We start from the raw sequence: 26443 nt of genomic DNA on the forward strand, positions 1-26443 counted from the left end.
TTTCAAGATAGGGTTTCTCTGTGTAGCTTTGGAGCCTGTCCTGGAACTCATCTGTAGACCAGGCTGGCCTCAAGCTCACAGAGATCCGCCTGCCTCTGCCTCCCAAGTACTGGGACTAAAGGCGTGCGCCGCCACTACCACCACTCGGCTTCCCCCCATGCTTTTTAACAGTGACTTCTTACTCCCTGACAGCAGAAACCATATCAATAATACCAGCATAGATTTTCAAGCTGTACTGAAGACTTTACAGATTGTCTCTTTATCTTCTTGTGCCCACACAAGGATGAAAATTCCTTTCTAACTACTTTTTCCTCCAGGACACTAAAAGTATTTCAGAAAGAAACGTAGCCAGCTGTTTTCCAAGACAAAAAGGTTTATGGTTTTTATAATGATTTTTTACAATGATTTATGAATAACTAGATTTTGAGAAATCAGTCCTTTCTACACCAAATAATCTTAAATTGTATACATACAAAGTACAGGTTCTTCATTTAGCTTTATTTCAATTCACTTATAACTTTTCTTTTTCATCTTTCTGGCCATCCACCGTTTTTTAAACCTCTTGGCATTTTGTTGTTTCTGAGCACCTATAAGAGAACAACAGAAAGCTTCATGTGAATGAATATTCAATAGGTATTAGTTAAAACCCTGAGAAACATAAAATTCGGATTCTTTTTTGAGAGTGTAGTTTACATAAATGGATACACTATAAAAGTAGGTCTTTCAATTTATAATTATGACCCCTCTCCTTCCAAAAACACTTCCTTTGTACAATTACTAAAGAGCAGATGCTCCATCTTACCCCAGGTGCTGTTGAGAAACTGGGCTGCGGCCTGTTTCACTGGTAACCTCTTGTTGTTCAGTGACAGGAACTTGTTTACTAAAGAGAAGAATTACTTATCATTTCTTTGTCATTGTGAGAGCGTGACAGACAGACAGACAGACAGACATGGTCCATAAGAAAATTACCAGTAGTCCTCTTGGATTCTGAACCATATAAACAATTGTGGATGAAGTGTTTGGCTGCTTCTTGCCTTGAATTTCTCAGGTCTTGATCTTTTAGCCTTACAGCCAAATAGCTTTTGGTCTGACTGGTGATCAATACAAAAGGTCAAAATGAATTAGAGGGTACATGCTGATTCTCCTAAGTGATTCTATGTGTGTATGTACACACATATGTGTGGTACTGGGGAGGGTCAACCCAAGGTGTCCCACTAAACACTACCATTCAGCTGCATCCTTAACCCACCTTTTTTATTTGGGGACAAGGGATGAGAACTGTCAAACCCAGGGCCTCACGAAGGCCAGGCAGGTATACTCTACTCTACTACTCCCAGTCCTAACGACTTCAAATAGTCATTTTGTTCCTGCTCATCTACTGTCTTTAAGTGATTGTATGTGTTACACAATACTGCTAAATCACGTGCTGTTTTATAAGAAAAAGATATGCATTAACACACTATAAGGCAGCAAGTAAATGTTACTATCAAAACTGGTATTTTTCTACAAATAACCCAATCAGATACACTACTACTTTCCCCTCATAAGCCAAAACTTGAAGAAGGAAACTTTACATCCCAGTGGGAAAACAACAAAACTCATTACCTGACAGACTGCACTTTTTGTATTTTAGCTTTCTTGGAGTTTCTTCCTTTTGCAATGTGTTCGTTTTTCTTTTTCAAATTAACTGAAAAATTAAGATCCACTTTGTGAATAGTATTTATATAAATTAACACTTAATGGTGCTCACTTCATGTGAGTGCAGGTTTTATTTGGAAGAAAATAATGGGGAATGGGCTTGAGCCAACTTTGGCCAGGCCTAAGGGCCTCAAGCAGCCAAGATTATCTGCAAGTGACCTCACCCTTACATGAAAAGTTACTTGAATGAGAACAATCCATACCTTTTACACTTCCTGGTGAGTTCTTTATGCTGTGAAAAAAGAACAAAAGCTCAGAATGGCAGGCAGTAAAGAATACTCAAAACAAGTAACATTAAGATCCCCTTCCAGCTTTTATGACCACTACCCCTAACTTTGATTCATCATGCCACACAGCACTGCCACCAACTCAGTAACTACACTAGCATGGAGTGTCTTCTCAGAATTTAAATCTGAGCACTGTTAGTAGACATCCAAAGAGTATGCTCAATGTTCTGAAAAACTCAGGAACTGTTTGTATAACTCAGTTTATCTCAACAATGAGAAATAACAGATTATTCAACAGTTTGGACACTGGAGACAAGAGACAGGCTCCAGACAACTATCAAATGACTAAACTGCCTCAGATGAGGTACAGAAGCAGCCGTACAGATCACACACGAGAGAGTGATGGGGGAGCGTGAGAAGGGATGACACGAACTTGGTTACGAAAGACAAGGACCTCACCAAATACCTGCTTACATGCCTCATGGGATTCAAGATCGGAACATGGAAGGCCAGCCACGTATTGTTCTGGTAAAAATGATTTCTCAGGTTACACTAAGGCCGGGTGTGGTGTTGCACACCTTTAATCCCAGCACTGAGAGGCAGGCAAATCTGAGTTTGAGGACAGCCTGATCTACAGGTGGAGTTAGAGGACAGTCAGGACTACACAGAGAAGCTGTATCTAAAAAAGCAAAAAGAATACACCACGGAGTGCCAAGAGGTAGAGGAGTAAATTTCAGTAGGGCTTACTTGATGGAAATAAAGACCAATGTAACTAAAGCTCTGGCTTTATTTTTAAGCACAGATCACAGGGCAAAGCTGCTAAATGAAATGGGGATGAGGAAGGGTGGGGGCAGGTAAAACCAGCTTAAGAAAAGTTTGGATTTTAGGAGCCTGTGGTTAAGTGCCTGCCACACCACTAAATGGTAAGTTTAAGTCCCCGATCACTATTCTGCCCCAGGACAGGTGCTGGGCAAAGTTTACTTGATAGACTGGGATCAGGAACTCCAAAACCACTGTAGCTTTTAAGTTTGGGCAAATTTCTTCAGTTATATAGACAAATCAAAGATGGCTTTACATAAATAGAAGCCCTGTTACTTACTCAGCCTCTGGAGCAGCAGTTAGTTGCTCTAAAACAGCATCTGGAAGCAGCTTTCTTTTCTTTCAGAATAAAGGCATGAAGACAAGTTAAAAGTGATGTACAGGTATTTCCGGAGTTGCTTCTAAAAAGTTACTCATTTCAAACAGCCCTGCATCCGGGCCAACACTGCCCTGCTATACTACCAAGCCGTCAGAAAGAGTGGGCTCACAAAGCCCAGAACAGTCTCTCTAACTGCCCGCATTAGCTCAACGTTCAAGTGTCCCTGTGACTAGAAAGTATCTGTCATGGCCACTTTGAAGTCAGGTCTCTGGGATGTGAAATAACTAATCTGTACGTGCCATTTTTACTTTACAAATCACATTTTCAGAGCCCTAAGTTTAAGACCCCACTACCTCTGGAAGCCTAAAAGACCAAGGCGTCAAGGCCAGGTGAGGGTCAGCGCTTCCACTCTGAATAGGGCAGTCACCAAGAAGCACCAGTAAGCCCGCTCCAATACCCTGTTTCCCCAAGAGCCTTGAGCGAGGGAACTCTAGCCCGGCCGTGTTTTCAAAGCGACCCGTCCCGCCCCAACCTTCTGTTCGATGAACAGCTCCTCGCGCCGCTTCCTCTTCTCTTTCAGCAGCGTTTTATCCCTGGAAGAAAAGGGTTCAAGTCAGCGGGAGACGAGCCCCGACAGTCGCGAGGCGCCCGGGTTCCGCGGCGGGCGCCGCACCTCCGTGCACTCTCCCGCACGCGCAGCTCCTCCTCCCTCGCTTCCGCCTGAGCGCTGGCGAAAGTCAGCTCCTCTGGGCCTTCGTCGTCACCGTCCTCGTCCTCGTCCAGCGGCTCGGCGGCAGCGCCGCTGCTCGGCTGCCCGAGGAGCAGCCCGTGCTCCGCCTCCTCCTCCTCCGAGGCCGCCTGGTCCTCGTCCACCATCGCCTCCGCCGGCGCGGGGACACGCGACGGACGCGGCCGGAGCTGCACCATGACCAACGGGAAGACGGCTGTCTGACCCTTGACCCGGAAGCAGCCGCTCGCTGTGCGCGCCGCGCGCTCTCCGCGCCCCCTGTTGGTCGGGAGGCCACAAGACGCACCTAGGCGCGTGCGCGGAAGGAGGGCGGGGCTCCCCACGGTGGGTGTGACTCGGTAGACAGTCTAGGTAGGAAGGGACATGACATCTCGTGGCTCAATGTTCCCAGGTTGGTCTGATCACGGAACAACGGCAAGAGCGAAATAATACTTAATGACATTGTTGTGGGATGCACATCTCTGTGTATTCTGGGCATACACGGCCCTGTGGTCTCTGTCTCTTACCCATTATGTAATACGCACTGATTCTTCATGCCCTATTCAAGCCGTGCATTTGAATGAGCTGTCCTCCGATATGTGTTCCTCCACGCAGAAGTGTTGACGCTTCCAACCTCCCACCCAGACTAAGTTCAAGGATGGCAACATCCACCCCATGGCCACTCTGGCATGTCTAGCTACACTATTCTTTAAACCTTGCACACATTTCTGTCACAGTTCCACACTCTGTAATCAGTTCGCATGCCAGTTGCTTCAACCATTCTGAAATCATTGATTTCTAATGTCTGTCATACACTATATGTTCAATAAATGGTTAGTTACATCATATATACTTTATACTTCTAAATCTTATTTTATCTTCTTATTTAGAAGCAATTTCCTGTTTAAAAACAAAAGCAAGTGTGGACAAAAAAAAAAAACTGCTGGAGAAGAGGTAGGCAGAGGGGAAGGGAGCCTGGGAGCTGGATGAGGGTGGGGGGTCTCTGATAGAAAATACAAATGAAAACAATTCTCAGAGTCAGGCACAGTAACACGTGCCTGAAATCTCAGCACTCAGGAAGATGAAGCAAGAAAATCCTAAATTCCAAGGTAGCCTGAGCTAAAGTGAAACCATATCTCAAGAAAACAAAACAAACATTTGGAGCAGTGTGCTGATCCCTACCATAACTAACATTAAGAAAATGGAAACAGTTAAGCTGAAGTCCATTGACAAACGTATTGAAAGCACATAATGGTACTGTATGTACAAAACCCACATTGAAAGTATCACAGAGGGTGGAGAGATGGCTCAGTAGTTAAGAGAACTTGCTGCTTTTGCAGAGGACCTAAATTTGGATCCCAGAACGTGTGTCAAGCAGCTCATAACCATCTGTAACGCTAGCTCCAGGGTCTCCAACATCTCTGGTCCCTACAGTACACATACCCACTGCAGACACACACACTCACACATACTTTTCAAAAAAGGGTATCACTGAAGTTATTACCATCCCCTAGCTGTACAGCCTTTGGTCCACCCATCTAAAGTATGACTCTGGAGGTGCCTAGCTAGTTCTCCAGACTCCCAGTAGGTGGGAGAAACTATCTTCTTGACATTTAGGGACCTTTAGGATTTGTTACAAATGACTGTCACATATGGTACACGTAACTGTACCTTGTTGCCAGTGGTAAGTCATATCAGTTGTCAATATGATTGTTTAATAAACATCTGTGGGGAGCCATGAAGTTCTGAGTGAATGTGTATTGTTGACATGGGCGTAGCCTTGACATGGGCGTAGCCTTGACAATGTCAAGGGCCCCAATGCCTCAGATCCATGGGAATGGCAAAGCCTTCCCTGGGTCAGGTTCTCGGAAATGGCAAAGTCTTCCTGTGCCAGTGTTGACTGTGTGCAAAGACTGGCCACCACTGCTCCCCAGTCCTGGGTGACTGCAACCTGAGACTGCCCCCCTACAGAGACCTCCCACGGAGTCAGCTGAACACTTCCTCCTTCTGCGGCACACAATACACTTGCTGAGTTTCCAGGTTGCATAGACAGTGCCCCCATCAGAGTGGCACAACCAACCCGACCCCAGCTTTTCTGCGCGTGTTTCTGTCATTTGTCCCTCGTCTGTCATTTCTTCATTTCCGAGCTGCTCCCACCGGGTTTCCAGCACCCAGCCATGCAGCCCTCACCAGATGCATTAATGAGGCACACCTTCAGATGTGTCTGTAGGGAGTTCCCGGAGAGGATTAACTGAGGAAGAAATCCCCTGAGTGTGAGGAGCAGACTGTGTACAAAGGAGAAAAGGAAAACGAGTGGAGTCCTGGAGTCCCTTTCTCTGCTTTCTGAACAGCCATGGACCAAGTCATTCCCTCTACCATGCCTTCCCTGCTACGCTGCATTCCTTTGAACTGTGAGCCACGCTAGACCTTTCATCCTTTAAATAATTTTTGTCAGGTGTTTTGATCACAGCCATGAGAAAGGTAACTACTGACTGAAATAAGTGGAATTCTGGGAGGGGCTGAGGTGAGGCAGGCCAGGCACACAGTTACCTGGGGGAACTGACTGGACCCGAGGGAGAGCCTTTTGTATGTCTTTATCCTCTTCACTGGTGGCCACGGCTCCTCTCTAGGCCTCTCATCCCTGCCATAATTCAGGTCCAGTGCTGCAGCAGCAGGTGGGGCCCAAAGACAGTGCAGCGTTCTTGCTATTATATTGCAAGGTAGAGAGCTCATTTTCAGGTCCCATGGAGCTCTTAGACCAGTAGAGACCACATGCTCCCTCATTTATGACACTAAGCAATGATGAAGACCAGCGGGGATGATGTTCTCCTTCATTTACGACACTAAGCAGTGACCACCCATCACTCCTGTCCCTCAGAGGCAGCTCTTCTGCTTCGTCCAGGATCTGCTTTGTCTTTTTCTCATCCTGACGTTTCTACTTGGTTATTCCTTTTCTCTCCTTGCATGAGCTCCTGCTGGAAGTTATTCCATGTTCTTTAAGGTGAGGCACCCAAGTGAGGTAAATACTGAAAAGTAAAAGAAGCCTCCGACAAAGACAGCTCTTGGAGGAACCTCCGTACACAATAAGTATCAACTATAAAGGATGGGTTCATTTCCGCAAAAAAATTTGTGCAAAAAAATAAATACTAGGATTTAACTTTTAGTGTTTTAATTCTCTATTTCTATCTTTGCCTAAGATGCAAACAATTAGGAATGGATCACCTTCTTCTCAAGCAATTTAATTACAGATGTTTCCCTCCCAGTAACTGACCAAGAACAGCAAATCCAAAATACTCATATTTCAGTTGAAATTGAATGATACGGGAGAACTTGACAGCTTGTCCGCTCCCGCCCCCGCCCACCCCCACCCACCCCCCCAACCCCCAGAGAAAACACATTTGCTGTTGGTGAAGCCCGATCACCACTTCACAGATGGACTGTCCTCTAGGGACACGAAGGGTGTTTTTAGACTTTCCAAAGTTCAGTTCACCAGCCACAGAATCACCTCTCCTGCTGGTGCCCTGGTTATGTGCGACACGATCTTCTCCTCTTTGCACAGGGTAATTAAGAAATCCTTTCAGTTTCATGAGGAGCAAGGGCTTCAGGAAGAGTTGTCCCACAGGGTCCTGAAAAATGAAACCTAAACAGAAGGAGCGATAGAGCAGAATTGGGAGATACAAGTTAACAAAAGGACACGCAACTGCAGCTGATAACACACAACTAATGGTGACTTAAATTTTTAAGGGATTTGTTTGGTTGTTTGTTTGTTTTTGTTTTTTTTTTTTTTTTTTTAGACAGGGTTTCTCTGTGTAGTTTTGGTGTCTGTCCTGGATCTTGCTCTGTAGACCAGGCTGGCCTCGAACTTACAGAGATCCGCCTGATTCTGGCTACCGAGTGCTGGGATTAAAGGTGTGTGCCACCGCTGCCCGGCAAGGGACTTTTTTTGTTGGTGTTGGACAGGGTCTCACTATGTAACCCTAACTGGCCTGGAACCTGCCATGTAGACCAAACTAGCACTGAACTCACAGAGATCAGCCAGTTCCTTCCTCTCAAGTGCCAGGATTAAAGGTGTGTGCCGACAAACCTGGCTTTCCTGGACTTCTTTTATCCAAGTTCTGACAATACTAAATGTAACACATCACAGACAACTGTCTAAAGTCTGTATGCTGTAAGACTTTTATTCTGATAGATGGAGGAGGCATGATTGCTGTGTGTTTTACCTTTATAAAGCCAAATTCATAAGTGAAATTATATATATATATCCATATTTATATATATGAAGACACAAATGGGTGGAAAGATATCCCATGTTCATGGATTTGAAGAAAAGAATTAACATGGTTAAAAATATCTATACTATAATCCCTATTGCAATTCCAATGTCATTTTTTATGATAGATATAGATAAAAAAATAGATGCATATACAAACTTCAATAACTGATTAACTCACGAGCATAGTAAACAAAACCAGAGCCTCTCCAGTAAATGACCTCCTCACAATGTAGTACAAAGTGACTGAAATTATAATAGCATGATACAGGCATAAAGATAGACATATCAGCCAGCATTACAGAGTAAAGTACAGAAAAAAATCTGTACGTCTATGGTCAGCTGACTTCACAAACCTACCAGTGGCACAATCGGGAAAGGAAGGTCCTTAATAAAGACCACAACAGCAAGAGAAGACAAATGTGATTATATAAAATTAAAATCAGTTTGGAGAATAGCTCAGTGGTTGGACTCTGTGCTGTGCTACCCTAGGCTACACTCCTGTCATTGGAAGAAGAATAAGTAACCACTAGAACATGATGTGGGCTGTATTTTAGATGGACTTGGTGAGCATGCCTATAATCCCAGTACTTAAGAGGTTAAGAGCGGGTGGTGGTGGTGCACGCCTTTAATCCCAGCACTCGGGAGGCAGAGCCAGGCGGATCTCTGTGAGTTCAAGGCCAGTTTGGTCTACAGAGCGAGATCCAGGATAGGCATCAAAAAAACCCTGTCTCAAGAAAAAAAAAAAAGGTTAAGGCAGGAGAATCATGAGTTTGAGGCCAGCCTAAGCTATGTATTAAACTAAAGTAATATATTTAGTGCTGGAGATTTGTCTTAGATTTAGAGAGCTTTCTAGCATGCTCTGAGTTCAACCCCCAGCATTACAAAATAAAATAGAAAATAAATTGGGGGGGGGGGCTAGAGAGATGGCTCCGTAGCTAAGAGCATGTACTGCTCTTGCAGAGGATTAGGGTTTGGTTCCCAGCACCCACATCTTGCAGCTCAAAACAGTCTCTAACTCCAGCTCCAAGAGATCCAAAACCTCTGGCTTCCACAGACATCTGTGTACACATACCTCCACACAGTCACACAGACATATACATAATTAAAGAGTTCCTGTCAAGAATCCACTGGCCATTTGTTAAAGTATAAACAGCTACTGCCAGCTGTAAATCTGATTCAGGATGTCTGGGTGTTAGCTTTGTTTTATTCATAAGAGCTAGGAAAGATTAAAGGACCACCAAGAAAATTATGGGAACAAGGAAAGGTAAGGTCCTGTTAGCAGACCCCATCTCAAGTGGAAGGCCTAGGTGTTAACAAATACAGCAAATAAATAAAGCTAATGAGTATTCATTTGTGCTATATATATCTATATATCTATATATCTATATATCTATATATCTATATATCTATATATCTATATATCATTCAAGACATGTGTCCTTTTTCTTTAGATCTCCCTTAAGTAAACTTTTAGGTTAGAGTTCAGTAGGGGCCCAGCTACACAGGTAAAGAAGGCTTTGTTCCCTACTGGATGGCACAACCAGATGAGCATTCAACTACCCCATCAAATGTGGCCACTGTGACTTAGAAGCAAGGGCTCTTTAACCCTTTGATAAGCGGCATCACTACCTACATAGTTCTCAGGCTAATTCCTTCCCCAGGTGTCTAGCCTCCTCCAGTAATTGCATTCAGCATCAAGTACCTTCCCTCCCACATATCAGTGAATTACTTTATTACCCCTAATTGCCTCTCCTGGAACTCCCCCCACTGACTGTCCCTGCAACCAGGTGGACTCCTCAGGGGTCCTCGCACTGCCCAGCTGTGCAGCTACGTTGGGCCTCTGTATCAGGTAGTCCTCGAATCTGGAAAGGTCAGCATGCTCTTTTACCTCTTGAGGTTTTCCTTTGGGACCGCACCAAATCCTGATGTCTGTCTGCCCCCCACCCAATTACACCTCGGCTCTTCCCACTGCCTCCGCACCTCAAACGCTGGCTAAGGTGCCCACTGTGGAAACTGCTTGCCGCAGCCTCAGCCGCTAGCATCTGATCTTCACAGGGTAGGTTTTGGTCTTGGTCACTGATCTCGCCTATCCTTAGGACTATGGCTGTGTCTGTACACTGTGCACTTCAGCTAAATTCCGAAGATTAGACAAAAAGACAACATGGTAGCTGAGAGCACTGATGGGTCCAGGTGCCGAAAGGCCCCAAACAGAGCTATGATGAGCGCACACCCCATCTCTGTTTCAGCCATGTACAAATCCTGGCATTGCAAGGACTCTTGAGGTTCATTCACTCAGTCAAAACATTGAGTGTGGTGGTATTGTGTTCCCCAAAATATTGTGCATCCTAATAAAGTTATTGGGGGTGGTCAGAGAAAAGAACAGCCACTAGATGACACACACGCTTTTAATCCTATCACTTGGGAGGCAGAGATTCATCCGGATCTCTGTGAGTTCAAGGCCATACTGGAAACAGCCAGGCGTGGTAACAAGAGCCTTTAATCCCAAAAAGTGATGGCAGAAAGGTATATAAGGCGTGAGGAACTAGAGCTGGTTAAGCTTTCAGGCTTTCAAGCAACAGTTCAGCTGAGATTCATTCTGGATGAGGACTGAGAGGCTTCCAGTCTGAGGAAACAGGATCAGCTGAAGAACTGGCAAGGTGAGGGAGCTGTGGCTTGTTCTGCTTCTCTGATCTTCCAGCATCACCCCAATAACTGGCCTCAGGTTTGATTTTATTAATAAGAACTTTTAAGACTCCTGCTACAATTGAGGTAATCAGAAAATGCCTTACATTTACTATAATAGCGATCAGGCAGGAAAGCTATCTGGAGGGGGAAATGGTACCTCTCACCTACAGGTAAAGGCTGTGACCACACCTACTTAAAAATCTACAAATGCAAGCATAAAGTCTAGAGAAGAATGTAAAGTGCCAATGTGAAAAACGCAAGTTCTATGGAAACTCCCATGTACCGAACCACAGCCACCCAGCCTGCAGTTAACGGTATTTTGTTCTTTCATAAAAGTCGACTACAAACCAAACAAGAAACCACAACCTCCCTCCTTTGTCCTCCTTCTTCCTTCTCTCCTCCTCCATAGAAATCAGAACTGACAGTCTATTGGGATGACATCTCCAAGCCTGCGCTCCACCTCCCGTCACCCAGCTTTGGTCGTCCCTCCCCATACCTGAATCTGTTGGTGGCTGGGGTGGTTTCCATGTTAAACTCAGCCACTGGGACTCCCCTGGCAGCCACCTGAGGGGCAAACATGGCAGCGGGGTAGACCACAGAGGATGTTCCCACCTACAAAGCAAGCAGATGGAGTGCAGTGGGTGAGACGAAGCGTAAGGGGAGCTTTACTCAGGCAGGGATGTGGAGGGAGGCATGCCGGAAGCTAAGTGACAGAAAATGCGGGACTGAGGCGAGTAAAAGGCATGACTCGTCCTTGGTGTTTGGTGTTCGGCCAGTCACTGGAAGTGGGAAGAACCACGTGACACAAAAAGACAGTCCCACGAGTAGACAGAGAAGCCAAGGAGTAGCCCAAAGGACACGACTAGGGGTCCCTTCTGTTCCGGTCTTTGAACTTGTGCCAACGATCCATGTTCTTTTTCTAAGGTAGGAAATAATCACTGTTACCGTTTTGACGTGCACACACACCCTTCACAGAAATGGAAAGGCCACAACACACTCCGTAAACCAGGTTTTCTCACTAACACCACCGTGACCACAGAGGCTGCACTCAACATGGGATGTACACAGTAAATACAGAATGGAAATAGACCCACTACAAAGTGCCTCTGCTTTTAAAGACATATTAGAGGAACTGTGGGCTCTGCATGCTCTCTCTAGTTAATTCCACCTTTAGAGAATGTGTCCTAAGGAAATTGCTTGAGGAACATGCTGAGATTCCCATCTACATGTATTCATACAACACTGCTTCAAATACCAAAATTTGAAACAGCCTAAGTTGGATCTAGAGTAAAGACCTGTAATCCTAGCATGTGGGAGGTAGAGGCAGGAGGATGAAGAATTTACATCTGGCTTTGGCTGTACAGCGATATGATACTCTCCAGGGCCACGTGAGATGCTATTCAAAAAACAACCTGAAACAACCCAAATGTCCTGAAACAGAGGATTTTCTCACTGTATCATGTGTGTACTAGAAAATCACACAGCAAACTAAAAGATGTCACAGCTTTGGATATTTAGACATGGGATATGCCAATGAATTATTAAATGAATAAAACAGTCTCAAGACAGATGTGTATTATGTGTATTTGGTGTACATACATCTACATAAGGAAGGGTTGAAATCAGAAGTGGCCAACTTTTTGTGGAAAGAGCCAAAGGTAAAATTGTTAGGCTCTGTAGGCCATCCATCCACTCTCTGCCAAAAGGACTCAATTCCTGGTCTAGAAGAAAACATCAAAATGCTACCAGTGATTATTTCCAGATGGTACAATGTGGTGATCTCTAATTTCCTTCTTATGTTTTGATTCTTTCGTATTTTATCAATGACATTTAATAATGAGCATGCACTATATTTAAAATCTAGGCTAGGGATGGCAAGATGGCCCAGCAGGTAAAGGAGCTTGCTGAAAAAGTCTGTTTGTCCTTAGAACCCATGTAAAGGCAGAAGGAGAGAACTGACTCTACAATGTTGTCCTCTGACCTCCACACATGCATGTGGTACATTTGCACACAAACATCATGCATACACATATGATAGATAAATAAAATCTGATGCTTCTACAATGGTGTTATGATAATATGTTACGTCTCTAAATTTATACTGCTCTTAAAAAGCATGCTCCTTTTGTTATTTTGTGGGGGAAGAGAAGGTTTTAAAGGTGCTCAGAACATGGTCGTGTATAATTTCATATTTTAAGATCAGTTCTTGGGGCTGGAGATATGGCTCAGTGGTTAAGAGCAGTTGCTGCTCTGCCAGAGTACCCAGATTTAGTTCCCAGAACACATGCCAGGTGACTCACTACTATTTGTAACTCCAGGAGATCCAAAGCCTCTGGCCTCTGAGGACACTGAGCTCACATGCACATACCCACATGCAGATACACACACCTAAACATAATTAAAAATAATAAAACCAATCTTTCTAAAAGATTAGCTCTTATTTATTGCTTCTTGGTTTTTTTCTGCAGGTAGCTTTGAGACTTCCACACACATCTGTGGAATATTCCTTTACACTGTGTGAATATGTCACTGTGATTGGTTTAATACAGAAGCTGACTAGTCAATAGCTGGACAGGTAGAGGTTAGGCGGGACTTGCAAACAAAAAGAGTGTGAAAGAGAAGAAGGGAGGAGTCTCAGAAGAGCGAGAAGACGAGGAGAGAAGATGAACTTGCCATAGTGAGAAAAGGTACCAAGCCACATGGCAGAGCACAGATAAGAAATATAGGTTAATTTAAAATGTAAGAGTTAGCTAATAACAAGCCTGAGCTATTGGCCAAGCATTTATAACTAATACTAAGTCTCTGTGTGGTTATTTGGTAACTGGCCGGCAGGAAAGAAAAGTCCACTTATACACATCTTTCAGGAGAGGGAAAAGGGGAGGGGTGAAGGAGAAAAGGAGGAAGAGGAAGTGGAAGGATAAGGAGGAAGGGAGGAAGATGGCAACCAGAAGACACTCCTCCCCAGTCTTTCCAGGGCCTGGAGACTAGGGACCAGCGTGACGTACCACTAGGCACAGGTCACAGAGAGCCAGTTCTCTGTCTACCTCCTCCAGAACAGCAGGATCCAGGTTTTCTCCAAACCACACCACATGAGGTCGCAGCAAGCCACCGCATCCTGCCTCCTCACACCTGGAAGAAAGTCAACCTTAAATCATCTCTAACTGCCCAGCTAGCTCAGTTGGTAGAGCATGAGACTCTTAATCCCAAGATCGTGGGTTCAGGTCCCACGTTGGTGCTAGATGTAACCTGAAATCTAATAGGTCTTTTAATTTAAAAAAACAAAAAAACAAAAAACCCTGGAGCCAGATATTGGGATAGATGCTGAAAGATCAGAGAGACAAAGGAACAAGCCACTGCCACATCTTACCTCTAGGACTCCTCAGCCTGAAAAGGCTTTAGTTCCTGTCTCCTCACGCCTTATATACCTTTCTCCGCCCAGCCATCACTTCCTTCCTAGTGCTGAGATTAAAGGTGTGTGCTTCCCAAATACTGGGATTAAAGGCATGAGATCTCAAGTGCTGGGATGAAAAGCGTGTGCTTCCCAAGTATTGGGATTAAAGGTGTGTGCCACCACTGCCTAGCTTCTTTGTTTAATCTAGTGGCTTGTTCTGTCCTCTGATCTTAAGGCAAATTTTATTAGGGTACACAAGGTATCACCACAGGGCAGGACTGCCTGGGATCCCAGGAAAGCAGGGCTGCCACTCAGGCGAGAAGATGGGAACTTGTCCTGTATGTGGGACACTCAGGTGACTTTGCCCTAGTAAGTTCTTACCTTGTCTTCATCCACCGAGCTGTGTAGACACTGCTTCAGCTAAGCTTGGCTTTCTCATTCTAATGGCTTGTTTTTCTCCACATTGTGCACTCACTGGCTCTAATACACTCCCATTGCCCAGACCTGCGCACAACAGCAGCCTCAGGGCTGCCTCCAACACCCAAACCACCTCTTCCCACCAGTAACCTCCTTCACTTTCTCTCAGATCACTTCTTTCTTGAGACTGGCCTACAGCCAAGTTCTCTCTTCTCCAGCTCACTCCAGCTCACTCTGCCTCTCACTGGAACCCAGGGCTCTACATGTAGTAGAGCTTCCCCAACTTCCTTTTGACATTTTACTTTGAGACAGTTTTTGCTAAATTGCCACAGCTGACCTTGAACTCACTTGTGGGCCAGGCCAACCATGAACTTCTGATCCTCCTGCCTCAACCTTCCAGCCTGTCCTGGAGTGAGTTCCAGGACAGCCAGAGTTACACAGAGAAACCTTGTTGGGACAGGAGGTTTCTCTTCTTTCATGCCCTATTACCTCCAGGTATTATAGTCTAGGTTTATGTGCTAAAATCTTCTACCTTCTACAGCAGCTCCATCTTAGGAGTTTCCTACTCAGGAAACTTCTAGAATCCCCTAATCTTTTCAGATTGAAACTTCAGAGTTTAGTCATGAAAAGCCTCATTTAAAAAAATGGAAAAAGGGTTTGGGGATTTAGCTCAGTGGTAGAGCGCTTGCTCAGTGGTAGTCCTCAGCTGGGGGTGGGGTGCGGGGGGAGAGAAAAAGAAAAAAAATGAAAAGGATCTGCGGTTAAAATAAACCAAAGAAGTATGAATATAGCATAACCATTTTTCAGAAAGCACTGACTCAGGGCTGCAGTGGTGGCTCAGTGGTGAAGAGCACACTGCTCTTGCAAAAGACCCAAGCTAGTCCAGTGGCTCACAACCGTCTCTGACTCAAGCTCAAGGGACTCCGAATGCCTCTGACCTCCAAGAGCACTGCATTCAAGGGTACTCACCCACATTGGGGGGAGGGGGCGAGGCAGGAAGATCACTTGAGCCTAGGAGTTTGAGGCCAGCCTGGGCAACACAGTAAAACAGGCTCTTCCAAAGGACCTGGAAGATGTTTCATCTTTTGTCCCTTTGCCCCTGGACTCAGAGGTCAGGGATGATTGCTGCATCTGTACATTTAAAGGTCATCACACACACACACACACACACACACACACACACAATTGAGATTTTGATTTTCTTTCCTGCACTCTTGAACAGCAGCTGTACATCAGGTTTTTATTTACCTGGGAAGTTTGTCAACTGGGATCCCGGCATCTTGAGTCTCTGGTTCTGGAGCCCTGAAGTCAAGAGTGTGAAGAGAATGAATACCCGTGGTAAAATCAAAGAACAAAGGAAGGATGTGGCATACTCATTGTGTCTTACCTGGGAGCACATGGTACAAAGGTACTTGCTTGTGCAGGCTAACTTAGAAGGCTCACAGAAGCATGGACCCTGAATACTGACTATTGGTTTTGCTCCAAGAGGGAATTTGTGTAGGGGAGAGTCTCAGTGAGGTGGCTGATGCTTCTCCAATGAAATTATGTTAGTATTTTATGTCTGTAAGTTTTTACTGCTCTGAAATGATTCAGAAAAAATTTTTCTCAGTAGTTTGAGTTGCCCTCTAAATTTTTCCTAATTATAACAATAATACACATTCATCATAAAAATGTTGCAAAATTCGCAATGAGATGAACTAGAAATAACAATTACCCATAACCTCTCCATTCCTCACAGTCACAGCCAATCCTTTCCTGTGTTTTCTTGTGGTCTTTTAGCTAATATACAGATACATGAAGATGGAGTGGGAATTTATATAAATAAAATTTTGGGATCATACAGCCAATACTCTGGCATCTTACAGTTTTTACTTAGCATGGTAAATTATGAGTCAAATATTTCTTTCATCAGATATCTGTATAGTGTCTAGTCTTACACATTAGAAACATTCACGAGAATCTTCAACAAACATTTAATTTCCTCACATACATGTTCAATTCAAGGAGAAATGACATTTATTCTGCAGTACATCATAATTACCCTTTTCCTGCTAACGCTGGACAAATTGGACTCTTGTAATTCTCAGCGACAGCGCCACAAGAGGTGCACCGAGTTTTAAATAAGGTTCCTGAAAGAAAAGACATGTGCCAAGCAAGTTCAGAACTTAGTATCATAGAGAGCAAAGTCTCCATGTTTGAGAGGCCAGAAAACATTTCATCTTCCTATGTTCATTTTTACTAATGGTCTACCCTAGGAATCATGGGAAATACAAAAACATGCTGTCTTAGTCACTGTTCTACTGCTGTGAAGAGACACCATGCGCACGCCTTTAATCCCAGTACTCGGGAGGCAGAGGCAGGTGAATCTCTGTGAGTTCGAGGCCAGCTTGGTCTACAAAGTGAGTTCCAGGACAGGCTCCAAAGGCTACACAGAGAAACTCTATCTCAGAAAGAGAGAGAGAGAGAGAGAGAGAGAGAGAGAGAGACCATGACCAAGGCAACTCTTATTAGAGACAGAATTGAATTGTGGGCTTGCTTACAGTTTCAGAGGGTCAGTCTATTGTCATTGTCCCCGGGGCATGGCAGAAGCATGGCAACACTCATGGCACTGGAACAGTAGTTGATCCACAAGCAGAGAGAGCAACACTGGGCCTAGTGTGGGCTTTCAAACCCTCAAAACCCACCCCTACTGACACACTTCCTCCAACAAGGCCACACCTCCTAATTCTTCTCAAACAGGGCCACTCCCTGCTGACTGAGCGTTCAGATATATGCGCCTATGGGGGTCACTCTTACTCAAACCACCACACATGCTCTACTGTTTAACCAACCAAAAACAAACTCCTTCAAGGACGGCATGACCTGGCAGGGAAATAACTACAAGGCTAACATCCCCCATATGCCCCTGGGGTGATGTTCAGATGTAACTGAAGAGATCAAGAGGGAAGCAGCCACTCCACCTGAAGCCAAGAGTCTGAGTTCCCAACTAGGTGCACAATTACAAAGGCCAATGGGCTGGAAAGACGTGCAGCTGTTAAAGGTTTAGTCTCACACCTTAAAAGTCAATCATTTAGAGTGCGTAAATTCTTTGATTTAATAGAACTTGAACCTTTTCCACCAAAGAAGCTCACTAACTAATTAACTAATAAATAAAAATAATTGCTAGCAATAGCAACTATCTACAGTGCAATGGCGGTGGTCGCAGATCGAACAGTTGCTGCTGCTCACGGCGCTCTGAGCTCTACACTCACAGTGCACACAGATGGTGGCAGCCTGCCTCCTCTGCCTTCTTTGGAGACCACCTCTCCTCTACGCCACGCTGAGCTGCAGGGGCCATCCATCATATGACAAAAGAAGCCTGGCCACAGGCTCCAGACTAGCACATTCACAGTATGTCACTCTGGCAGTGGTGTGTGACCCTGAGTGCTGCTGCAGTATAACCAGACCCTCACACAACGAGCCAAAGTAATCCACGCTTACTGTGCCACCTCAGACCCCGGGCCAGATAAACGGCCTTTCTCTGAAGTTATTTTTTCCAGGCACGTAATCACAGGGATTTTAAAAAAGTAACTATTTCAGGGATTTTTTTTTTTAAACAGGGTGCTGCTATCTTGTTCAGTTTGGTCCCGACTCTAGACTCTAGACTCCAACCATTCTCCTGCCTCAGTTTCCCACTTATTTGAGACTATAGGTAGGTATAGTCAACACTTAGCTTATGTATCTTAAAATCATAATCGAATTCAATGATACGGAATTTCTTTTATTTTTACCTTAGAAAAGAGTTCTCACTATTTGTAACAGGACCGAAAAAAAAAATCCCACCTAATATGTACATGCAATCTTTTGTAATTCTTCATTGCCTTTACTCTGTGCATGGCAGGGAAAATAGTCACGTGTGGGCATTGCTGAGAAACAAGCAGAAATGCGTGGGAGACGGCACACAGCCAGGGGAAGGTAAGTGTTAACCAGAGAACAGAATTCCGTATCCGGTGACCTGAGCGGGCTGAAGGTGCTTTTCACTGCACCCGTGCGGCACAGACAACATGGGTGAGCTGCTGCTCACCTTGTACACGAGGAAATGCACTCCTTGGGGTTATAGTTTTGTGGATACTGATACTAACAGCCTTGGGCGGAAATAAATCCACACAGGAAAGAAGCCAGAGGGACGGAAGACAAACTCCATGGGTGGGCTTGATACAGATAAGGGCCAGGGCCAACACCTCTCTCTCGGGCGCTCTAGGGTGAAGCAGGATGGCTTCTGTGACAAATTTCCTACTGCGGACGAAGGACAAATAAATAAACACCCCGGGAGGTTGACGTCACAACTGGCCATGTCCAGTCCTGCTGAAGCCGCAGTGGTCCTAGCATCCAGGCCGTTCTCCTTCACTCCCTCCACTCCTACGAGGTGTGCACCCCTTGGCCTCTCCCCCTCCCCCCCTCCCTCTCTCGTTCTCTCTCTTTCTCTCTCTCCCCCTTTCCTATCTTCTCTTTGTCTCTCTATTATAATAAACCATTCTCTGAGGATGCAGCCTCTGGGTTGTGAATGTCCACCCGCCGCCCCGCCACCATGCCCGCCAGCCCACTGCTACATCTGCCCAGCCAGCATGGTTCACTGCACATGTGGGATACCCACGCCCCCCCACCCGAATAGTAATAATTCATAACACTGGCACCCGCATACAGTATCATAACACTTCCCTCCCTGGGTAGCTGTGTCACAGCACAGCCTCCTTCCACAGATGTCCCAGGAGCAGGGACGTGTGACTGTGTAGACAGCACTTCTCTGGAGTACAGGAACACCGATAACACCCGACACTGTGCAGTGGGGCCCTTGGGAGAAATGCAGGTTCTGTTTTGGTGTGTCCAGGCAGGACCTGTCTAACTGAAACCCAGAGGAGTTGACACTATTGGTTCTCAGTCCGTAGTCCAACTAGCAGGTTGCAGGAAATAACAAGTGAGTGGTGCCAATGGCCAAGGTGTCTCTCCTTGCCAGCAGGAGCTGTTCAGGTGCTATCGGGCACCAGTGTGTCCTCCCGAGGGAAGTGCCACAACATCCTGGGGGAGGGACAGGTGTGAAGCAGTGTAGGGTGGAGAGACTGTTTTAAAATCTGGTCTCCTGCAAGGGCCTTGGTGTTGCACACCTTTGATCCCAGCACTTGGAAGGCAGAGGCAGGTGGATCTCTGTGAGTTCAAGGCCAGCCTGGTCTACAAAGCGAGTTCCAGGACAGCCAGGGCTATACACAGAGAAATCCTGTCTTGTAAAAACAAAAAACAAAAAAATCTGGTCTCCCTCACCGTGGATTTCCAGCAGGTTCTTGGTGCCAGCCTTGCGGTGCAGCTCATCAATGTTCTGGGTGATGACCACAACCCGGCGGCCCTGGTCACGCAGCCGAGCTTCGCACTGGGCGATGGCTATGTGCCCCGGGTTGGGTTCCTTGCTCTGCATGACCTCTCTCCGGTAGTGGTAGAACTCCCACACCTGGGATGGGTTGCGGGCAAAGGCCTGAGGGGTCGCCAGGTCCTGAGGGGAAAGGCAGAGGTCAGTGAGGGGCCTGTGGAGGTGGAGATGGGCAGTTGTAGGTCTGGCTAGACTGTGTAGCACGGGCCTAGATCCCAGTCCTGGGACCAACCCGGGACTTTAGACAGGTCACTCTTAACTTCCCTGCTGATGAGACAGAGGCAACCTAACCCACCTCACTAATCTCACAAATTATGACAAGAAGTAAAGCGACGGGTGGGAAAGTGTCTGGGGTTGAGTTTACTCCCATAGAGCTCTAAGAAATAAAAATTCAGTATCATTGTGAGGGAGCTCCAAGAAAAATATGAAACGAAAAATGCCCTGTGAGATCCATCGGGCACAGAAAAGAGCTTAGACACGCAACTACTCACATATACACAGACACACACACCTACACACAACTAAAAACACAGCACATACAAGCAAGCACACAGCACACAACTGTACCAATTATATACACACATGTACAGACACATATCTACACACAATTAAAAACACAGCACATACAGACACACAGCATACAACTATACACATCTACACAACTACATACAGTTAAATGTATTGTACACAAACTACACATATGTGTATGTACACACACAGCTACCCCCATTCATATATTCATATTTATACATAAACCCTACCTATATATATATACATACATACAACATATACATAGTCACATGTATTTATGCTATAAGTATGCATAAATATTTGCATATACACAACTGCATGCATATATACAGCTACATGTATTTATTATGCATAAGCCATACACATATGCATGCATACACATAACTATATACAAACATACAGTTATACCCATGCAATCAGACACATATACACACAATTACATGCATGTAGCTACATGTTATAACATGCACAGTACACACACATATATATGTATATACTCACACACAACTATACAATATATCCAGCTATGTACAGATAATTACATGTACTCAGAAGTACACATGTATACAACTAAACATGAACATTTAGTTACACATACTTATACATGAACAAATATATACAAACATACATACAACTATGTGGATACATTACATCTACTTACACACAAACCGCATGTATGTATGTACATATAAAAAACTACACACATGCATATGGCTATGTACTTATAAATTTTATATATATATATATATATATATATATATATATATATACTATATATATGTATATATATAAAAGGAAGGTCAGGAGAACTTGGGCCAATCTGGAAAACAGCGCCTAGCCCCTTTAAGAAAAGCTGCTCCTTCCTTGGGAGGGGGGCACGGCACCCCCCACTCTCCCACCCTCCCACCTCCCTCCCACCCCAGGAGACAGAACTGCTACAAAAGGCCAGCCTATAAAACGTCCAGACAGCCTCTGGTGGGCTCCGCCTCCAGGGCCTCCCACCGAGACAGGAGTTGTTTGTCCCTTTGTGGTTTTGCTCTTTGCAGCAGGTCCTTCCCGCCCTGCTTCAGTCTGTGACTGACATCACTGTCCCCAGGATGACAATCCGCTTTCCCTCGGGACCCTCAAGGTCTCTGCTTCCACAGTGGGGCGGGCGGGGCATGTCCCCGCCTCAGATCTCTGTCACGCTGTCAGTGGCTTCTGTCTTCCGTGGGTCACTCCAGGACATACAATTAATTCTTCGTTCCATGGAATGAACTCGGTGGTACCCTAGATGACCACCCCTCACCAAGATAATCAAACACATATGCATGCATACATACAGCTATACAATACATACTCAAACTCTACAGAAATACACGCACACCCAGCCATACACATATGTGAGCCACATTAAATACATGCATACATACACATAAAAACAAAACCTATTAACAGAATACGTGAAATATCTGTATTTCAGGCGCTGGCCCTCTTCTAAGAAGAGTTCTTTCTGTGATAGAGGCACAGCACAGCTGTCTGGGCTGGAAGCTGACAGGAAGAGGACAAGGTAGTCCTTAACGGTCATGGACATGTTCTGTATCTGCCTGTTACCTCAGGTCCACACTGAACTGTGCACACAACCAACAAGTTCATTCCGGGCTGCGTTTATTTTGAAAAGAAGCATATCATGGGTGCCCCACATTCATAAGCACGTCTCCACGCCAAGCAGAGACAGCAGCCTTCCCTTTGAGAGTCATGGCAGGCACAGTGCATGGCCCTCCGGGACCCTGTGCTCCTTCTCAACACCTAGGACACCCTGGCCAGGAGCACCTGTGCCATTGACCTATGAACTGTAACCGCATACATGGGCTTTGGGGCAGGGTTGGAATCAGATGTGCCCTCTGACCTCTCTGCTTACTGGCGAACGCTGAGCTTCCTCTGACACCAGAGCAGCCCCTCCCAGTTCTTCCTGCCACCTGCTACTGTCCCCAGGGATGCCTCTGGTGGTCCTTCTCTCCTGCTGGACTCTTGGAGCCCTCTACCCCCCTCCGGGGCCTGAGGGGTGCCAGGCATCCCAGTTTCTCCTGCTTCAGCATTTAGGAGGAAGGAGGGGACAGTGCTCGCTCTGCACTCGGTGAGAAAGCCCTGCGGATTCTTCAAGGCATGCACTAAGGTGGTTAATTTTGTCTTCACTCAACTAACCAAAATGTATGAAGCCTGCATCATGTGCTAGCGTTCTGCATCTGGGAGCTTCACAATGGACACAACACATGAAGTTCCCTGCTCTCTAAAACGAAGGATTCCAGGATGGGAGAGACAGTTAAGAGGGCCCAAGCACAGATCCCAGAACCTGCATTAGGCTGCTAACAATCACCTGTAACTCCAGCTGCAGAAGACATAATGCCCTCTTCTAGAGTCCGAGGGCACCACATGCATCTGCAGCATCCCACCCACATACATACAATTAAAAATAAAAATGAGCCGGGCAGCGGTGGTGCATGTCTTTAATTCCAGCACTCGGGAGGCAGAGCCAGGTGGATCTCTGTGAGTTCGAGGCCAGCCTGGGCTACAGTGAAAACTACGCGGAGAAGCCCTGTCTCAAAAAACCAAAAAAAAAAAAAAAAAAAGACAGAAAGATTTATAACTAAGGATTCCCAAGCTGGGGGGGGGGGAGGGGGGAAGGCAGGGGTAGGAGGAAACAGAAGAAGGCAAAGGACCAGAATGGAATATTCTGGAGAACCAGTGCTATAGTTGGGGTCTGGAATGTCTTCTAAAGGCCCAGCATGTTGGAAGCACGGCTCCCAGCTTGGCACATGTGAAAAGATGTGAGCCTCTGAGAAGTGGGGTCTAATGGGAGAGTGTAGGCCACCGGGAATAATGTGAAGGAGACCATGAGGCCCTTGTGGCGTCAGCCTTTTCTTGCTATTATGTGTACCCATGATCCCTGCCGTGATGTTCTTTCTCATCACAGGCCCCAAAGCAACAGGGCCATGGATCATAGAGTAAAACTTCCAAAACTCTGAGTCAAATTCAATCTTTTCTCTTTAGAAGCCAAATATCAGATATCTGCTATAGTAACAGAACACTATCACTTATGTGTAGTTTGTGTATAAGTGCCTGTAGTTGTAGGTGTGTGGAGATATGCATATGTGCACGCATATGTGTGTTGTTTGAAAGTACCTGTAGCTGTATATGTGTGTATGTGTACTTGTATACGTGTATACCACCTAGGTATTTGTCAACTTGCCACAATTCATCTGAGAAGGATCAGTTGAGAAAATGCCCCCATCAGATTGGCCTGTAGGTAAGTCTGTAGGGCATTTTCTTGATTAATAATTGATGTGGAAAAGCCTAGCCCACTGGGGGTGGTACCACCCCTGGGAGGTTGGTACTGGGTACTATGAGAAGCAGCACTCCCCCATGGCCTCTGCATCAATTCCTGCCTACAGGTTCCTGCCTCTAGCTCTTGCTTTGACTTCCCTCAGTGATGAGCTGTGACCTGAGACCCATAAGATGAAGTAAACACTTTGCTTCCTCAAGTTGCATTTTGGTCATGGTCTTCATCACAGCAAAAGAAAGCTAACTAGGACTGTATATAACATAGACATGTCCTGTGTTATAACCGTGGTGTTGACTATATAACTTTATCCATCTGTTAAAACTCACTGAATGGTACACTAAAAATGGGTAAATTCATCTGTATGTCTATTTTAACAAAAACTAAACAATAAAACAACAGAACAACCAAGCAGGGGCTAGAGAGATGACCCAGTGGTTAAGAACACTTGTTTCTCTTGCAGAGAACCCAAGTTCAGTTCTCAGCATCCACACTGGATGGCTCACAACTGCCCATACCTCTAGCTCCAGGGGACCCAGTGCCCTCTCTGGCTTCCTTGGTGTCTTAGTTAGGGTTTCCATTGCTGTGAAGAGACATCATGACCATGGCAATTCTAATAAAGGAAAACATTTAATTGAGGTTGGCTTACAGTTCAGAGTTTTAGTTCATTATCATCACAGTTAGAAGCATGGCAGCATGCAGGCAGATATGGTGCTGGAGAAGGAGCTGAGAGTTCTTTCTACATTTAGATCTGTAGGCAGCAGAAAGAAAGAGTGACACTGGGCATGGCTTGGGTATCTGAAACCTCAAAGCCCAACCCCAGTGACACACTTCTTCCAACAAGGTCACACCTACTCCAACAAGGCCATACTTCCTAATGGCACCACTCCCTATGAGCCTATAGGGGCCAATTTCATTCAAACCACCATGCTGTGGGATGTCTTTCTATATGCTGTGAATTTGTTTCGCTACCACTGGCTAATAAAGAAGCTGCTTTGGCCTTTAGCAAGACAGGATACATCCAGGCAGGAAATCCAAGCAGAGATACATGGAGAAGAGGGTAGAGTCTGGGAGACACCATCCAGCCACCCAAGGAGCAATATACCAGCAGACCAGTAATGCCACAGCTATGTGGCAATACACAGATTAATAGAAATGGGTTAATTTAAGTTGTAAGAGCCAGTTAATAATAAGCGTGAGTGATTGGCCAAACAATTATAATTACTATTAAGCCTCTGAGTGATTATTTTACAAGTGGCTGCAGGATGGGGCAGGACGGAGAAAAGCCTCTGGCTACATTTGGCACCCAATGTGGGGCATGGATCCACAGAAGACCTAAAAAAGCTCTAAAAAGGGTTCTAAAACACATAAACAGAGCCAAAAACAGCTTCCTAGTTGTGTCTCTCATACAGGCTGCAGTACACAGACTCCCTGACATTCAGGCTTGAGCACAGCATGGCAGATTCCTGCTGCGGTACACAGAGGCGTCTCCAAGCCGCACAGCACAGTGGTGGATTTAGCTTTTACTCACACAGATGAAAAAGGTTTTGGGCTGTACACTACCTGGTGGCAGCATAGACTCCAGAGTTGGGGGAGTAAGCGTGACTATCCTGGGTATCTCCACAATGTTGGGAAGCCCAACAGGGTGGAGCCAGCAGCCAAAGCCACTACTTTGGTCCTAGCCACACTGCTTAGCAGTTTAAAACAACGATAAGAAAAGGATTACAGGTACACAATAAAGACAGATTCAGACAAAAAGAAACCACTAAATGGGTCACAGTGTATTTGAAAAATGTACGTAAGCTTGGGAGAGAGAGGAAAAAGAGTACAGACAGTTATAAAAAGAAATAGTTTTAAAAAATAAAAGTAAAAGTAATATAAAAGAAATAAGCCACATAGAGATGGAAAATACACAGAGAGTCTGGATTATGTATATTATTGTTTTCTTTGAATTTTTTGACTGTTAATGACTGAGGATATGTTGCTTTAGAAAAAAGGTTCTGCTTTTGCTTCCACAGAAGATGAGAAGCTGTGGGTCCCTTCTAGGTTAATACGGTTTGATTGAGTAAGACCCCCTAAAAGGTCTCCAATGAGAACCATGGCCCAGGTGATCAAACATCCACAACAGCTTCAAGGCTACTGGCTGAGATGGACCAACCACACAAAATACCCCAGTCAGGACTTGACCACATTCTAAATTTTCTCAAGATTCCCATAAGATTACCAGTGCTCCCAATCAGCAGAAAGTAGTATAGAAAACTACACCCAAATTCCCAAAATATTGTTTATGAATGTCTGTTTTCATTTAAAGGGGGTTGGCTATAAATGGTTAATGGTGATAGTCAATCTCTTTCTAAGGAAGAAAGGGGGACATGGTGTAGAAAAGATGGAGAAGAGGGTAAATTATTGAATCTACTTTAATTCAAAAAACAAATGTTAATCACAAAATACTTTACATTGGTATGGATTTTGGTCGACTGATACAAATTTAAGGTCAATTTTGTTAAACTATATGTATATTTCTACTCTCCTTTAAGGTGTTATGTTTACACAACTCATCAAAAAATGTAATGTATAGTTAGAAAAATACAAATTAACTGTCATCTATAATTGTCAAATGTATAGTCATATTAGTTAGG

General features: G+C 45.0%; 2 protein-coding genes across 3 annotated transcripts in view; both read right to left on the reverse strand.

Annotated features, from left to right (window-relative positions):
- Positions 1-355: 355 nt before the first annotated feature.
- Nol7 (nucleolar protein 7) lies at positions 356-4057 on the reverse strand. The gene is made up of 8 exons (XM_059263113.1): positions 3737-4057; positions 3596-3656; positions 3025-3083; positions 1902-1930; positions 1606-1687; positions 970-1091; positions 803-880; positions 356-587 (listed from the first exon to the last, which is right to left on the reverse strand). Exons 1-8 carry the CDS (start codon positions 3988-3990, stop codon positions 508-510), a joined length of 765 nt encoding a protein of 254 aa, XP_059119096.1. The 5' UTR covers positions 3991-4057; the 3' UTR covers positions 356-507.
- A 3172-nt stretch (positions 4058-7229) lies between these two features.
- Sirt5 (sirtuin 5) overlaps positions 7230-26443 on the reverse strand; it is a 29683-nt gene continuing 10469 nt past the window's right edge. For both annotated transcript variants that reach the window (XM_059263115.1, XM_059263114.1), the window contains exons 4-9: positions 19852-20077; positions 16598-16685; positions 15805-15858; positions 13754-13877; positions 11245-11360; positions 7230-7430 (exon numbers count right to left, since the gene is read on the reverse strand). In XM_059263115.1, coding sequence (XP_059119098.1) covers positions 7355-7430; positions 11245-11360; positions 13754-13877; positions 15805-15858; positions 16598-16685; positions 19852-20077 — 684 coding nt within the window. In that variant the 3' untranslated portion in view covers positions 7230-7354. The remainder of the gene's footprint in view (positions 7431-11244; positions 11361-13753; positions 13878-15804; positions 15859-16597; positions 16686-19851; positions 20078-26443) is intronic.

This window comes from Peromyscus eremicus, chromosome 5, assembly GCF_949786415.1.
Source record: "Peromyscus eremicus chromosome 5, PerEre_H2_v1, whole genome shotgun sequence".
NCBI lineage: Eukaryota > Metazoa > Chordata > Mammalia > Rodentia > Cricetidae > Peromyscus > Peromyscus eremicus.

Coding starts and splice junctions, on each gene's coding strand:
- Nol7 (XM_059263113.1), bottom strand. CDS start 3,990: ATGGTGCAGCTCCGGCCGCGTCCGTCGCGTGTCCCCGCGCCGGCGGAG. Junction 3,657..3,736: donor GTGCGGGAGAGTGCACGGAG/GTGCGGCGCCCG, acceptor CTTTTCTTCCAG/GGATAAAACGCTGCTGAAAG. Junction 881..969: donor AGAATCCAAGAGGACTACTG/GTAATTTTCTTA, acceptor TCTTCTCTTTAG/TAAACAAGTTCCTGTCACTG.